Source organism: Numenius arquata, chromosome 14 (genome assembly GCF_964106895.1).
Source record: "Numenius arquata chromosome 14, bNumArq3.hap1.1, whole genome shotgun sequence".
In the NCBI taxonomy this organism is placed as follows: domain Eukaryota; kingdom Metazoa; phylum Chordata; class Aves; order Charadriiformes; family Scolopacidae; genus Numenius; species Numenius arquata.
Genome location: NC_133589.1, coordinates 17,057,219 through 17,073,339, shown reverse-complemented (window position 1 = coordinate 17,073,339; position 16,121 = coordinate 17,057,219). Strand labels below are relative to the sequence as shown.

The following is a 16,121-nucleotide window of genomic DNA, read 5'->3' as shown; positions in this document are numbered from 1 at the left end:
TCTGCTGTATACAGATGTAACAGGTTCCTTCGCTGGCCATACCATAAAGCTTAAATCTAACCTTAGCTACCACCTTCTCGTACAGATCTCACTAACCCCTTATTTCTCAGGAAGGAGCAACAAAGCTACGCTCATGGATTTTATTCATTTTGAGAGCACTGGTATCCTCCTAAAGTACTTTATACGTGAAGGCTCCTGAAACACCAGCTAGATAAGTCACCAGAAACTACGACTGCATCCTAAATACATCTTCTCATCGACTCACAACAGTCTTAATTCAAGCCTAAATAAAAATGCTCCTGTGGTGGACGGCTTCACACCACATTTGAGCCCAAAGCAAACAAGAGCTTTCTTTAAATAAGTTTTAGTGGGAGGAAAAAAGTAACCATTATCCCTGCAAATAGTATCTGATGCTGCATACTTGTTCTTAGCACATATGGTACCTTCATTTCAAGTACCAGAACAAGAGAAGAACCACATCAATAAAAAAAAAATAAATCACATTATTTGATTTTTCTCTGCTGCTGGAGTTTGACTACTGAGCCATCAGACACTGTGCACGTGTTCAGATCCCAAATACAATATGGAAGAAGCAACACCAAAGCTGTTCTAGAGTGTTTTTGCTCTTCGAAGAGTGAGGTCGGCAGTGCTGGGTGATGGTCATTACCTGTCCCCGACGTGACCACAAACTGCTGGAGACCCAGATACACTTCCAAGTTATCCTGCAGAACTGGAAACTGAAAGAGACAAGAAATGAGCGTGATTTGGGGGCTTGGCAGAGAGTTAACACCCAACTACTAATTACTCCGCTAGAGCACTGTTTTTTTATTTCTCCCTAGTGCCTTCAAAACACCATTTGGGGACAAGGCAAGTTGGTAGGTTCTGGGCTGCTGCTGCCACCCACGGCTTCTCACGCCTCGAGAGCTGTCACGAAAACAGAGATCACCACCCTGCAGGCACTTCTCTCCTTTCCCCGCAAATACCAGCACTCGGCCTAACAAGATAATGGTCTGCCAAGCGTAAGCGATGGCACAACATGCCACCTGTATGAACACGCAGATGGATGTACAACCCAGACTGAACAGAAGGGGAAAGGCATAGCCTGGAGCACGGGAAGCCTGTACTGCATCCAGCCTCACCCCTAAGTATCAGTTTCTCAAAATGCAGCTATCAAAATACTAAACCAATGAGACCAAAAAGCCTTCCAAGCAGCCAAGGTGCTTCAGTGGGATCTATCAGGGGGTTATTTGCCTCGTGCCTGAATGCGTTTGTATACACACAGGACAAAATTGCACACTGACCTTTCCCTTCCAGCTATTCCACCTGAAAGCATAATTTCCAACCCTTTCAGAATTCAGAGTTCTACTGAATTTCTGTTGGCAAAGTCACCGCGTTGCAAGCGGCTGGTTTTATGGCAGTTCAGCTCATCCACCAGCACAGGGAACTGCTACTGCCCCACGTTCATCATGGGACACAGTAATGGCAGTTTTCATTAATTGCTACCGATAGAACTCTTGATGAGTTCGACAGCACTGGGGGCTGCTGGGGAAAGCACGTGGAACCGCTTGAGCATCTCCCAGATCATCCAGTGTGTAAAAATGAACTAACGCAGGGCTCGAGGAAAGCACTACGCTATCAAGTTCCTAACAGGCTGTGCCTAATTAACAGTTGAGCACCTTTGTATAACTGCAGGAAGGCTATTTAAAAAAAAAAAAAAAAAAAAAGAAAGAGAGAGTCTTCCTCATGTTAATGTGTTCCTTTAAGGAAGCCACATGCTCTTTGCCATCACCCGTATGTCTCTGAAACACCCGCTCCATTCGTTTGCCTCTGGCTGACTCATGCCGTGCCACCACCCCACGGAGGAACTTCTACTTTCATATGAACACTATTTTGCTCAATACTTCAGAGTTTCTAGTAACGCGCTTCGAGTGCTTAGCTCAGCCATAATGTTTCTTAAATATCAATTAAAAAAAGCAGTTCAGGTCAGGCATCTCCTGCCTCCACAGCAGCTCGGTTTTCTCTGCTTCCCGGGAATTGGGTTCAGAGGTCTGGGGATGCACTATCTCCAGCAGAATTAGTAAGTCTTTCTTTGAGATCTTCTCGCCTTTCTTCTCACCCAGGGAAAAAGGCACCAACTACTCGGAATTTTGGGCTTACAGCCTCAAGATCTCCTCCTCAAAAACCCAGGCAACTTTTACAACACCGATCCTAGTGACAGCAGTGGCACTGGCTGGAGAGAAGCACTTATCTGTGTTTATCAGATATAATTCCCAGTTGTCCGAGATGCTCTTTTCACCATCTGCATCCAGCCTTTAAACAAAGATTTCATTCTCCTTAAAACCCTAATAATGACACTCTCATCTGCCCAACTCGCAGCGCTGCCTCCTAACGCAAAGGCCAAGATAAACAGCAGTGAGGGATCACTGCCAAATATTTACACTTTGAAAGATGGGAATTTCTAAAGAGCTTACTGTCCAGCAAGTAGGACTCAGATGCTCACTGAAGCACCCTCTTTAAAACACACCAAGAAATTTAACTAAGCCAAAATACCAAGCTTTTTCCTTCAATTTCTGCTCTCCTCCTTGCCGAGTTTTTGCCTCCAAAGAACCCAAATCTCCCTACTTGTTTGGCACCGTGGCCTCTCTCAAACAGCTTGTAACAAACTCCAGCAGTCAGTGCTGGTTTCACACGTTGTGCTTTTTGGGGCTGGATCCGTACTTACTAGCGTGGAGAAGGCATGAGTTGGCAAGAGCTCCATGACTTTTGCAACCACTTCCAAGCTCTGGCGCAAGTACCGCTGCCACTCGGTCTGCTGCTACGGGGAGAGACACCAAGGTGAGCACAGCACTTCCAGAGGGAAACAGAGGGGGGCTTTTTGTAGGACACAGGGTCTTAACGGATGCTTGGGACTAGCCAGCTCCTGTCCAGAGCTTGACTTTTGCAGGCACATGGATACTGAAGAGATACTGCTCTTAATGATTCTCACACGCTGCCAGGCACCTGATGGAGAATAATTTTGCCAGCCTGTGCTTTGGGTGTGCACGAGTGTGCCCCTGGAGTGATAAAACACACGCGTTCACTCCCAGAGCACAGTTACTGCTCAGGTGACAAGGACCCTTTACACAGAACCTGCCCTTCCAGTGCTCTGGCCTCACCTGTTTTGGCCACCTCCTCCATTTTCACATTTATCATGATGTTTACTGGTACTGACTTCATGGACACCAAATGCCTCTGATAATTAGAACATAAGTATCTCTATTTTTTCCCCATAAGAACCAAATTAAGAAGCCAAATTAAGCACTGGAATGGGCTGCCGAGGGAAGGGGTTGAGGCCCCATCCCTGGAGGTATTTAAAAGACGGGTTGACATAGTGCTTAGAGACATGGGTTAGTGATGGTTTTTGTCAGAGTTAGGTTGATGGTTGGACTAGACGATCTTAAAGGTCCCTTCCAACCGAGACAATTCTATGGTTTTACGATTCTATCTTTTGTTAGCTCCCTGGTAACTTTTATAAAGTGTCTAGAAAATACAAGAGACAATGTTAAATGTATGAGAACAAAGGTCATATCCTTTCAGCGTGACTAAGTAAGTTTGTGTTAAAGGCACCTCGTGCTGCTTTAAGCCTCAAACCCCACGCAGAATGGAGTGAAGAAGCAGCTGTTCAGCTCCTACTCCAAAGTACAGCTCCGGGAAAGACACTGGAGGTGTTACCAGTGCAGGAGTTAAGGTCTGGACCTGCAGCTGTCCTCGTTCAACCCTACTCCTTACATCATCGTCCAGCGTCTCGTCATCCAGCTCCTCCAGCTGTGCCTGGTTATATCGGAATTGGATTCGATTCAACACCTCCGTCAGCAGCAGAACCAAGGCGTCTTCGTACCTACCACCGTGGACAAAACAGAGCAAGAGCTTGATACCACAATTCTGCAGAGATTTCTGCGCTCGCGGTCCTTGCAGGGAAAAAGATATGTAAAAGAGATGGTTTAAAGGGAGCCGCTGCAAAGAGTTTTCCAGGTTTGCTGAGGAAACACCGAGCAGATCCTGGGATTAAGAGTATCATGTCGTTTCAGGTCACAAACTACCTGCGAGGAAAGAACCTTGGTAATACCTGATATCCCTCTGCCTCCGCGAGGGAAAGGGAGAACTGTGAGCAACCAAAGCAGCCCAAGAGTTCAAAACAGGCAAGGAGAGACAGGCAAGAGCAGGCAATGTGCTCTCGCAGCCCAGAAGGCCAATCACATCCTGGGCTGCATCAAAAGAAGTGTTGCCAGCAGATCCACAGAGGTGCTTCTGCCGCTTTGCTCTGCTCTGGTGAGACCTCACCTGGAGCACTGTGTGCAGGTCTGGAGCCCTCAATATAGAAAGGACATGGACCTGATGGAGCGGGTCCAGAGGAGGGCCACCAAAATGATCAGGGGGTTGGAGCACCTCTGCTACGAGGACAGGCTGAGGGAGCTGGGGTTGTTCAGCCTGGAGAAGAGGAGGCTCCGGGGACACCTCATAGCAGCCTTCCAGTCCCTGAGGGGGGCCTACAGGAAGGCTGGGGAGGGTCTGTTTCCAAAGGCCTGCAGTGACAGGACAAGGGGCAATGGCTTTAAGTTGGAGAAGGGGAGACTTAGATTGGATATTAGGAAAAAGTTCTTTACCATGAGGGTGGTGGAACACTGGAACAGGTTGCCCAGGGAGGTGGTTGAGGCCCCTTCCCTGGAGATATTCAAGGTGAAGCTCGACGAGGCCCTGGGCAACCTGGTCTAGTTGGGGTGTCCCTGCTGACTGCGGGGAGGTCGGACTAGATGACCTTTGGAGGTCCCTTCTGGCCTGGACCAATCTATGAATCTATGAATCTATGAACAGGAAAGGTAGGAGTGCCTTTCCAGGAATTATGGCAGATGTACATGAACAGGAGGCACCGACAGCCTCTTGTTGCTAAACTGCTCCTCAGCAGCCCATCAGTGCTCTGCCTTCTGGGCAGCAAAAGAGGAACAGATGAAAGAGGTCGGAGTTACTGCTGCCCACCTCCAAAGGGGACCTCCCCTGAGGCTGTTTGTTCTGCTCTCCTCTTCCCCTGTGCTGTTGGTAAAGGAATTCAGGCCCTTGTCCTCTGAAACCAAGCCAGCAGTTTTCCCACTTGCACGGTAACACTAAGGCCATGTCACTGAAAGGTGTCTTTTCACCTCTCAGGAGCGCAGGAGGTCCTCCTTCTCATTCATCAATAATGCCAAGTTGCAAAATCAGCCCGAGAGCCACCTTGAGCGTGCGATCGTTCCGGGTGACACCACGCCAAACTTTGGGGATTTCGAGGGGGATTGGTTTGACTGTTTCAAAAACCTCCTTTGTCAAAACAGCTGGGGCCTGATGCAAAAAGTCATGCTCTTTTCTAGGTGAGATTAGGCTGGAAAATTAGGCATTGGCATACACTAACAGAGAATCAGAGCATGATGCAACCCAAGTGCCGGGCGAGTCAGCTGAAAGCTGCCCGTGCCAGGCGGCTGAATTACCGTCTTTTTCCACAACCAGCTGACGTAACGCTGGATTTGGCAACTCATCCCATAGTAAAAGCTGTAATGTGTACAAAATGCAAAGCCTCTAAACCACAGAACAGGAAACTTCATCTGTGCTGCTGTGGTGTAACCACTCCCGGACTGTCGAAGTGCAGCGTTCACACGCCTGAGAGCCTGCAGGAAGTCGCAGCTACAGAAGTTGTCACGAAGTTGTCACCAAGGAACAGGTAGTTCTGACAAAACAGCACAAGCTTCAACCACTTACAGGATTTTTTTTGTTTGTTTATTTATTATCTGACATATCTCCCACAGTGACAGCTATTGCTTGTTTCAATTTTCCCCATAACAAACTCTCTGACATTACGTGCGCATCAGGCAGATGGAGAAGAGGAGCAGAACGCCAAGGTGGACTTCAACAGAATTAGGCAGAGAGCAGCAAATTAGGAACAAATTATAACCAAGTTCAACTGCAAATACCTGTTCCTTCCGAAATTAAAAAAAACACAGTTCCCATGCTGAAAGGAAGAGTTGCCTGGTGTGAGCTAGTTCCACATTTGTTCTTTGTGGTTATGATGCCTGATGAAATTCAACAAGGGCAAGTGTAGGGTGCTGCACCTGGGGAAGAATAACCCCCGGCACCAGGACAGGTTGGGGCTGACCTGCTGGAGAGCAGCTCTGAGGAAAAAGACCTGGGAGTCCTGGTGGACAACAGGATGCCCATGAGCCAGCAATGTGCCCTTGTGGCCAAGAAGGCCAATGACATCCTGAGGGCAGCAGGAAGAGTGTGGCCAGCAGGTGGAGGAAGGTCATCCTGCCCCTCTGCTCTGCCCTGGGGAGGCCCCATCTGGAGCACTGGGACCAGTTCTGGGCTCCCCAGTTCAAGAAGGACAGGGAACTGCTGGAGAGGGGACAGCACAGGGCTACAAAGATGATGAGGGGCCTGGAGCATCTCTCTGATGAGGAAAGGCTGAGGGACTTGGGTCTTTTTAGTCTGGAGAAGAGAAGACTGAGGGGGATCTGATCAACGCCTATAAATACTGAAAGGGTGGGTGTCAGGAGGATGGGGCCAGTCTTTTCTCAGTGGTGCCCAGTGACAGGACAAGAGGGAACGGGCACAAACTTGAACATGGGAAGTTCCATCTAAACATGAGGAGGAACTTCTTTCCTGTGAGGGTGGCAGAGCCCTGGAAGAGACTGCCCAGAGAGGTGGTGGAGTCTCTTGTCTCTGGAGACATTCAAACCCCGCCTGGACACGTTCCTGTGCAACCTGCTCTGGGTGGACCTGCTCTGGCAGGGGGTCGGACTGGATGATCTCCAGAGGTCCCTTCCAACCCCATATCATTCTTTGATGCCTTTAAAATACCAACCAGGTATATTTAGTGTGCTCAAGGGAAAGCAGCTTCCTTCTGCACTGAGCGGGATGAAATACGGCACAAGCCACAGCACTTTTAAGCTTCCCAAATTCAAACAGGATACCAGCATATTCACCACATTTTTAAAATGGCAAAAAGAGCCCCCCATTTCAGGATACAGCACCTACGAAGGCAGAGCTGCCACCACTGTTGCAATTGATACCCAACTAGCATCAGAGGTAAGGAAGTGGAACATAAATCCCAAACACAGTCTCATCAGTATTGCTCAGAAACACATCCTCCCTTTAAATAAGAATTTTAAAATCCTTATTAAATAATAAAAAAAAACCCCTAATTAATTAAATAGTTGCATGAGCTGTGTGAACACTTACAAGACAACTTACTCTGCGGTCTCCTCCTCTAATAGGTACTAAAATGTGCTCTAAAATCAGCTAAAACGTGTTACAGTTCTATTTTGGACTGCAGAGCTGCCTTCCTCTGGCTGCTGGGCTCACACACAACATATGGAGGTGACAGTTTTTCTGCCCTAACTTGCCCAGTTTGGACTCTTCTGAATGAGTGTAAAACACTGAAGTTTACACTTGGTACACTTTCCAATTTTAGAAAAAGAAAGGACTCAACCACACGCGAAGCTAGAGTAAACAACAGCTTATTTCTCACAGTCTTCCCCGGTGACCACAAAGTCTTTTTGCAGCCGTGACACCCCGGCAGCTTCTCCGGCCGCTTACCTGTTGAGTACTGCTTCTTTGTCTGCCAGACGACTCTTAATTTTGCTAGTCAGATAGTCCAAGAAGAGCGTCCAGATATCTAAGCACGAAAAGTAACCTTCATGGGTGGGCTGAAACACACCAAAATTCACAATGAGTATCACGAGCTGTGATAAGATTGTTTTCACACGATGAAAATACAAGTTAGAATGGGCTTCAATCTATGAGTAGAACTTCTTGCTTTACTGAAAAATTTCTAGGAGGTCACCGGAGGGATTTATAGCTGTTAAAAGATGAAGCGGATCTCTAGCAGGAGGGTGGGAACTGAGGAATTAGAAGGCTGCTCTCGGCGTTACCCCATCCCATGGCTTGCAGCAGCTTCTAGCATTTTATAAACCTGCCTGTCATTATTCACATATTGGGGGTAAATAGGGCCGAGTCGCATTGTGACAGCTTCTACAGCAAGGTGACACCTTTCTAAAGCCACAGGGTTGGCTTTTCAATACTCAAACTAAAAGTTACATGCAAAGCAGCAGATACAGTAAAAGCAGCAGATTGGAGAAAGAAAAGCACCCCCAAACACAAAATAAGCCAGAGAAAATTTTCCAGACAATATTGTCTGTTCCAAGCACCAGCAAAAAAAATCAAAGCAGAAGCAAAGTTAAAATAATAAAAGCAGAAGACCAGACAAATTGTTCTCACACGGTAACTCCATGTGACTGCTGTCTCCAACTAAATCCAAGAGCACATTAAGCCATTTCCAGGTCCCCAGCACTCCTGGGGAAGTGCCCGTAAGACAAGATAATTGCTTTTTTTCTGAGCTAACTTTAAGCATCGACTTCGCTGGGGAAATCAAGGCAGCCCCGCTGTACAAGGCAAGAGAGCAGAGCGAGGGAGAACGACGTCGCAGGGCTGTACCTGATGAAAAGTGTATTTGAACAAGAGCGCCAGGAATTCAACCACGGGGAACTGGGAGTAGGACTCAATTCGCCGGAGGTGGACGCTCACGAAGAGACGGAGAAAGTCCGTAAACTTCTCAATGTAGCTACAAGGGAAAAAAAGAAAACACAACTGAGAAAACACAAAGGATGCCACAAGGGAAAGCAATTGCATTGAAATAGCGATAAAATTCACTCAAAATCCTTTCATTAAAAAGAAAGTTACAATTAACAGCCAGTAGAACAATTAAAATATAAAGCCCTGCAACAATTACCTACAGGACGGGCAACCCTTCATTCCATTAACACCTGAAACAGCAGAAAAGACAGTCTAGTCAAAAGCAACTTTAATATTCAGATAAATATAACTGAGTGCAATCAGGCCTGCAAATAAGGACAATACCCCACCCACCCTAGGAAAAATACCTATTGAATAGCGAGGGTCATCTTACTTATGCAGGTAGGATTAGTGAAATAAACTGTACCCCTGAGGGATTTGGCTGGAAGCAAGAAGTTAATGCAGGAATTAGCAATACAGGTGTTAACAGTTCACAGGAGGCGGTGGGAAAGGCACGGAGCCCAGAGCTGGAGGGGACGGCTGCTTCTGCGGTGGACGTCAACTACCTAGAAGTTCCTGAACTGAGCCCAGCTTTTTGTGACTGAATTAAGACTATAAAGAGAAATCTTCCTCCAAACTACTCAACGCTTGGGACTTTACAAAGTGAAAATCCAAAAAGGAGCCTGCTCCTTGAGTACGTGACTGGGGAAGAATTGCAAAGCCCACGGGGGAGTAAGCTTTTATTATGGAATAAGATCACGCCCTGCACAACAACAGCTTCCTCAAGGTTAGAAACCATCTTCGTATCTATCTGTAAGGAAAGCGCTACATACTCCATCAGTGTACAGGGCCCATGCACTCCAACATCACACACAACCAGCAAGAGCTCCGGCGATGCAGCGACAAGGGGGCGTGCACAGAGAACCATAGAATTGTCTTGGTTGGAAGGGACCTTTAAGATCATCTAGTCCAACCATCAACCTGACTCTGACAAAAACAAAAAACCACTTCACTAAACCGTGTCACTGAAGAAGCCCCATCCTTCCCATACGGTAAGAACTCTAAAGTGCAGGAGTCCTTCAAGTTTTTCTTTTAAATAATAAATTAGGCTTGGCAAAGTTCTGCTCTAACAGTCTGGTTATACCGTGCTCTCCCTCTGCAAAGCCTTTATTTTTTTGGGAACACCCTCAACTCTTTCTAATGAAAACTCACTCAAGAGCAGGAGCGCTGCCCGCTAACCAAGAGCTACAGCGCTGTTGGGTATTACGAGCCTGTAAGAACCACACAGAACTTTAAATATGCAAAAAGATTATATTTCCTTTTCGTTTGGCACCACCTACTTGACAAGACACCGCTAAACACCTCCGATCACTGACCAAACACTTCAAAAGCAAAGCCAGCAAAAAATACAAGTCCAGCCCCTAAAACACTGCCTTCAACTGTTTTAATTTTTATTTTCTAGAGGCTCTGACCCGAGACCTGTGAAATTCTTACTTGCCCCCTCGCTCTGCCAGCCCCAAAGCCCCTTCTGCAACCACCCCGCCATTGCCTGTGTCCTCACGAGCCGTTTCCCACCTTTTGGGATCTTCCAGCGAAAGCCAAACACAAATAAAGCAAAAGACAGTTTAATCTTACACTTTCTGGACCGGTTTGTCGGTACCAACCGCTCAAACCCACACCGATTTTGTAACAGAACAAAAATAACCAGCACCAGGAGAGGAAGGGAAAGGACAGCCCCAGGGCAAGCGGGTTCTGAAGATGGCAACCTACTGAAGGTAGTTTTCTTCAGTGCCGATTTCGTTTAGGATTTTGTTAGTCCAAGCCAGGATGACAGTTTCATGCGGTAAGTTCTTTAGTTTTGGACGTAAAAGTATAGTCCTTAAGCGACAAAAGGAAAATCCTCCCATCCTTTTCCACGGAGAGGACAGAAGCGGCTCAGCTCCACTCCTCCAGAACATCTTCGTTACCTCCCTAATTTAGACCTTAGCAATGAATGAAGAGGGGTCTCACAATTACAGACACCACAATCTCTGTGGATAACCCACCTAAGGAGCAGAACCTAAGGATATGGCAACAGCCAACACAACTACAGACCTTCCCAAGCCTTGCCAGCGAAGGCTCCTTGCTGATGTTCTCCGTAAAATAACGAACAAAGTTAAAGAAGGGATTGTGGGTTTCCAGGAGAGCTTTCCTGAAATCCAGAGTGTGACCTCCGGCTCTCTGTGCACGCATCCTGTATGCCAAGGTGCCAGATTTCCACCGTCCTACAACACTGTCTGATTTCTAGGAAGTGAGCGATGCTGAAGTCAGAGCGAGTTAGTCAAAACGTGAGCAAGTGGAATTCACTGTTAAACAGGAGTTGTGATTCATCTAGATTTACTATCCTGAAGTTACAAGTTCATCCAAAGAGATGGAAAAAGGGAATTTTACAGAAGAAACATGCAAGTCATCTCTACAAATGTTTTTTTTCCTATTTTCCCCACAGTTTTTTTCCTATTTTTTTCCTCCCAAGTGGATATCAAAAAAAAAAAAGCAAAAAAAAAAAAAAAAAACCCCAAAGACCTCACTGTTGTGTCTGGGGATAGAAATATTTCCTACAGCAGCACCAGAAGTGTATTCCCATCACGGAGTGTCCGTAGCAAGACACTGAGCACGTTCGCAGAGTGGCAACCGAGTTGCCAACGTTGGCACTGCTCTGCGGGGCTGCCACGAGAGGCAGCATCAAGCTGTCACTTCTTCCACCACCCTGCCGACGCGCGGATTCCACCACTCAACACCACAGCAGGATGAGTCTGGCTTTCTCTCCTACACGTAGGAATAGTCGGTATGAGAGAGTTGAGCTGTTTTAGGGAATAAGGGTGGTAGAGGCTTTCTGGAAAATGACAATACGCAGCCTCCCAAGATGCTGCCGCTTCTCTGTCGCCTCCAGTCAGCCTCTGTGGTGGAGCTGGGAATGGAGCTCCCCAGGCTGTCTTCAGGCGTAGTTTAAAAATAAAAATAAAAAAAGTAAAAATAAAAAAGCAATCAGAAACCGTCATATCTCAATGAAGGACAGGGAACTACTTCTATTCTCTTTCAAGTCATGACTTGCAGAATATCTACCCACTCTCTGTATGTCGGAGTTTAAGCGCAGAAGGCAGATACCGACCAGGAAAGGGAATGCTGCAGTGCCTTTACCTCACTGAGCCTCTTCTGTTTTCTCTTACAACTGAATGAAGGGCAGGTTCAGCTCTTGTGCCACCTCAGACCTGCAGTCAAACAGCAACGAACCGGGGGGGAAAGGGGAGGAAGAGGAGAGGAAAAGAATACAAACCTGTGCCACCACGATCCCTTAGCAAACCAGAACCTTACCTGCGGGCACCTACCTTTCTGCCCGTCTCCCCCAGCACAGTACTCTGAAAAAAAGGCCATTAGACACACCATGCATGACCGCAAAATAATACAGACAGTCCTTTAGAAAGCAAGAGGCCCTAGCGCAGCTGCTTGGCTGTCTGGTTGCTCTTACCTCTCGTCCAGTTCCTCTAGCCGGCTCTTCACCGTGTGGGCGTTGTTCTCCTTGGTAATCTTCTGCAGGAGGTAGAAAGTCTGCTGGAACATCCGTAGCAAATACTCCTCGAACTCCATAGGCACGCAGTTCTTAGACATCAGTTCGTTGATGCAAGACATAGCCAAGACGCCGAGTCGGCCCCGCTCCTGTCCCAACACGGAGTTCTGGCTGCTGCCGTTGACAGAAGACATCTTCCGAACCCGGGTGTCGCAGCCAAAGCGGGCAAAGTGGAAAATGGTGGTGAGGAGCGAGGGGGTGATGCTGGTAGACAAAGGGATCCAGCTGAAGAGGTGTGCCAGGCACTCCAGTGCCAGGGAACAGATATATTCGCTGTCCGTGTCGAGGATGGGGATTGGCTGGTTCAATAATTTGGCCGCGCTGGGACTCTGCAACAGGCTACTTAACAGGTCACCTGGGAAACAAAGCAGACATCTCCATCACAAATCAGGGCAATTGCCTTCAAAGGGTGCAACTGCCAGCCCTAGCTATGAAACAGAAGCCACCAGAGCCTCTGGCACTCAGCAAGTTGCCTACAAAGATTCGTCTGAGATGAACTAGCAGGTTTTTGTAGTCTGGAACTTTCTGAACCTCTGTCCGGATGATCACAGCAAGGCCATGGGGTGCACTGGAGGAATTTATGATAAAATTCACTCTCCTCACAAGGTCAAGAACCCTCGATGTAAGTTTGCACAAGTTCTCCGGCACATCCACGTTACACTGAACCTCGGCAGAGCTGCTTCTGCCTGTATGTCACAGCTCACGGGGAACCTAAAAGCAGATCTTCTGAGTCCCACCAAAGAGCCTACTTAATACTGTGCCTTTTCTCAGTGACCAAAACCCCACGGCAGGCACACAGCACATTCCTCAGCCTCCAAGCGCTCACGTTACAGAGATTTCCTGAGCCAGGTTGGGTTTGAAGAATTCTGCACAGCCTCAGGATCTAACCTCCATGAGTTTATCCAGTCTCCAGCTGAAGCTAGACAAATTTAATATTTGCACCATCCTGTGACAGAGTTCCACAGCTGAACTAGACGTTGTGTAGAGATGTTTTTTGTTTGGGGCCTGTCAGCTGCTAGTTTCCTTTCCTATCTCCTGTACCCAAACAGGGAAAAGAAATAAGCTCCTTCCATTCACCTTGTCCATGTCACTCAATAGTGTCTATCATCACAGCTCCTCGCTCTCAATTTCTTTGAGGGAATGAAGAGCGCTACTTCTCTTGTTACTTATATGGAAGCCATTCAATCACATTTACTGTCCTCCTACAAAGCTTTCACTTTTACTCTACGCCTATTGATACAGGAAGACCAGAACTGCACCCAGAACTGCAGCCACTATTTGGACATAGATGAACCTTGATTCCAGACAGCACCACAGCAGTTACCTGGTTTTGACTGCTACCAGTCTAAGTTTTTGTAGAATGATCTCAGAAATTAATCCTGGATATCGAAGGTGAGTTTGAAGCCCATGATTTGGCACGAGATGAGTATTTACAACCTGTGTTTGGGCAGAGAGACCCTTACCGGCATTGCATTTCACCTTCCATTTGCCCAGAGACATGCAAGATGATCTTATGAGTCTTCAGTCATACCTTTTCGCTATTCTGACCATCTCAGTGCCTCTTTGTCTCTCTACTGAGCCCTTCCCCAGGTCTCTAACAAATACGTCCGTGAGGAAGCCCCCAGCAGTGCTCCACAGGTGTCCTCACAGCAAGAGGGGACCATTTCCACTACATTTTATCTCCTACCAACCAATTAATCAACAATGCAGAGAAATCCCTTATCCCCGATTGCCTTCGCTTTCTCAAAAGCTTTTAGCAGGAATTCTTCTTGAAAGCTCTATGGAAATCTAAGCCAACACCACCAGCTGGGTTGGAAGCTGCCCTTCCCCAAACTCGCAGGCTTCCACACACCATGTGCTGAAAACCCATTCACCTGCCCCAGGTTACTCAACACACTTCTCATCCTCAAGTACAAATAGTCTCTTCACCCTTACAAATCCCCAGGCACTCACTACGTTACAGAATGTAAAGTTCTCCCCGGAAAATCTGAGTATTTTTTTCTCTTGAGAGTGCAATGACCCAACACAATACCGGTACGAAAATAACAGATTATGATTTACTGAGCTAATTCCAAAGCACTCAAAAGCGTGCGTGAAGAACAGATTCCTCTTAAGCCTCCATTTTTCATCAAGATAGATGTCTCCCATCACTAAATACGTAACTCGGGGTTATACATTACTGTTATTTCTTTCTCTGCTCCAGGAATTTAAGGCATCACGCTGCTTCAGCCGAATTCAATAACCTCGGACTTAGTCTTAGTCTTACCAGCCTCCATGGTAACATTCACAACTCTCCATACGTGACAGTGGAAGTGTCGTTTGCTTTGTGCTTTTACAGGAGCAGATGTTCTTCTTTCAAATACCCACTCCAGCAAACTCCACAAAAATCAATGAGAACCGCAGATTCTTATCTTTTAATCCATCAACACCAGAAACCACAGGTCCCTGGGACTCACAGCAGTTGGTGTGAACACTCTGCACCCAGTTAAACTACCGAAGCTCAGAGTTTAAGGCATTTTAAGTTGTATTTGGTGTCTTTGTGAACAGTTGATACATTTAGAGGATGAACTGCCTTCATGAACCAGGAGAAAGCTCTCAGGGAGGGGCTGGGATGAGGCTGGATCAGCACAAGCAGCAGCAAACAGTTCTGTTACTCATTTGTTTACCAACCGTGAGTGAATAAGTTTATGACCTGAAGAGAGTTAATGACCTTTGGAAGAAGGGACAGGCCACTCAGGAAGACTACAGGGATGTCCTGAGGTCATGCAGGGAGAAAATGAGAAGGGCCAAAGAGCAACTAGAAATTAATTTGGCTTCTGATGTTAAGGACAATAAAAAAATATTCTATAAATACATTAAGCAATGAAAGGAGGACTAAGGATAATCTCCATCCTTTATTTGACGGGGCAGAAACATAGTGACAAAGAGTGAGGAACTCAATGCCTTCTTTGCCTCAGTCTTTAATACCATCATTTCCAGTGGTCCTGGCTAACTGGGGAGGTCCCAGTTGACAGAAGGTTTGCAAATGTGACGCCCATCCACAAGAAGGATTGAGAAGGAGGATCTGGGGAACTCCAGGCCTGTCAGTGTGACCTCGGTGCCAGGGAAGGTTCTGGAGCAGATCATCCCAAGTGCCATCATGTGGTACATGCAGGACCACCTGGGGATCAGGCCCCCTCAGCATGGGTTCATGAAAGGAAGGTCCTGCTTGATCAATCTGATCTCCTTCTATGACAAGGTGACCCGCTTAGTGGATGAGGGAAAGGCTGTGGATGTCTACACGGACTTTAGTAAAGCCTCTGACACAGCTTCCCACAGAATTCTCCTGGAGAAACTGGCTGCTCATGGCTTGGATGGGCGTACGCTTTGCTGGGGGAAAAACTGGCTGGAGAGCCAGGCCCAGGGAGTGGTGGTCAATGAAGTTAAATCCAGCTGGTGGCTGGTCACAAGTAGTGTTCCCCAGGGCTCAGTATTTGGGCCAGTCCTCTTTAATATCTTTATCTATGACCCAGACGAGAGGATCAAGTGCAGCCTCAGACAGTTGGGTGGGAGCGTTGATCTGCTGGAGGGCAGGAAGGCTCTGCACAGGGATCTGGACAGGCTGGATCGATGGGTCAAGGCCAACGGTGTGAGGTTCAACAAGGCCAAGTGCCGGGTCCTGCACTTGGGTCACCACAACCCCACAAACACCACAGGCTTGGGGAAGAGTAGCTGATGCTGCCCAGTGGAGAAGGACCTGGGGGTGTTGGCCAACTGCCAGCTGAACATGAGCCAGCAGCGTGCCCAGGTGGCCAAGGCAGCCACCAGCATCCTGGCCTGTATCAGGAACAGTGTGGCCAGCAGGACTGGGGCAGTGATGGTCCCCCTCTACTTGGCAATGGCGAGGCCCCACCTCGAGTGCCGTGTCCAGTTTTGGGCCCCTCACCACAAAAAAGACATTGAG

General features: G+C 47.4%; 1 protein-coding gene across 1 annotated transcript in view; it reads right to left on the bottom strand.

Moving 5' to 3' along the window:
* XPO6 (exportin 6) overlaps nt 1-16,121 on the bottom strand; it is a 45,603-nt gene that overhangs the window by 16,296 nt on the left and 13,186 nt on the right. Inside the window, exons 6-11 of the mRNA XM_074158467.1 lie at nt 12,080-12,533; nt 8,497-8,623; nt 7,600-7,709; nt 3,769-3,877; nt 2,723-2,815; nt 668-737 (exon numbers count right to left, since the gene is read on the bottom strand). Of these exons, the coding sequence (XP_074014568.1) occupies nt 668-737; nt 2,723-2,815; nt 3,769-3,877; nt 7,600-7,709; nt 8,497-8,623; nt 12,080-12,533 (963 nt within the window). The remainder of the gene's footprint in view (nt 1-667; nt 738-2,722; nt 2,816-3,768; nt 3,878-7,599; nt 7,710-8,496; nt 8,624-12,079; nt 12,534-16,121) is intronic.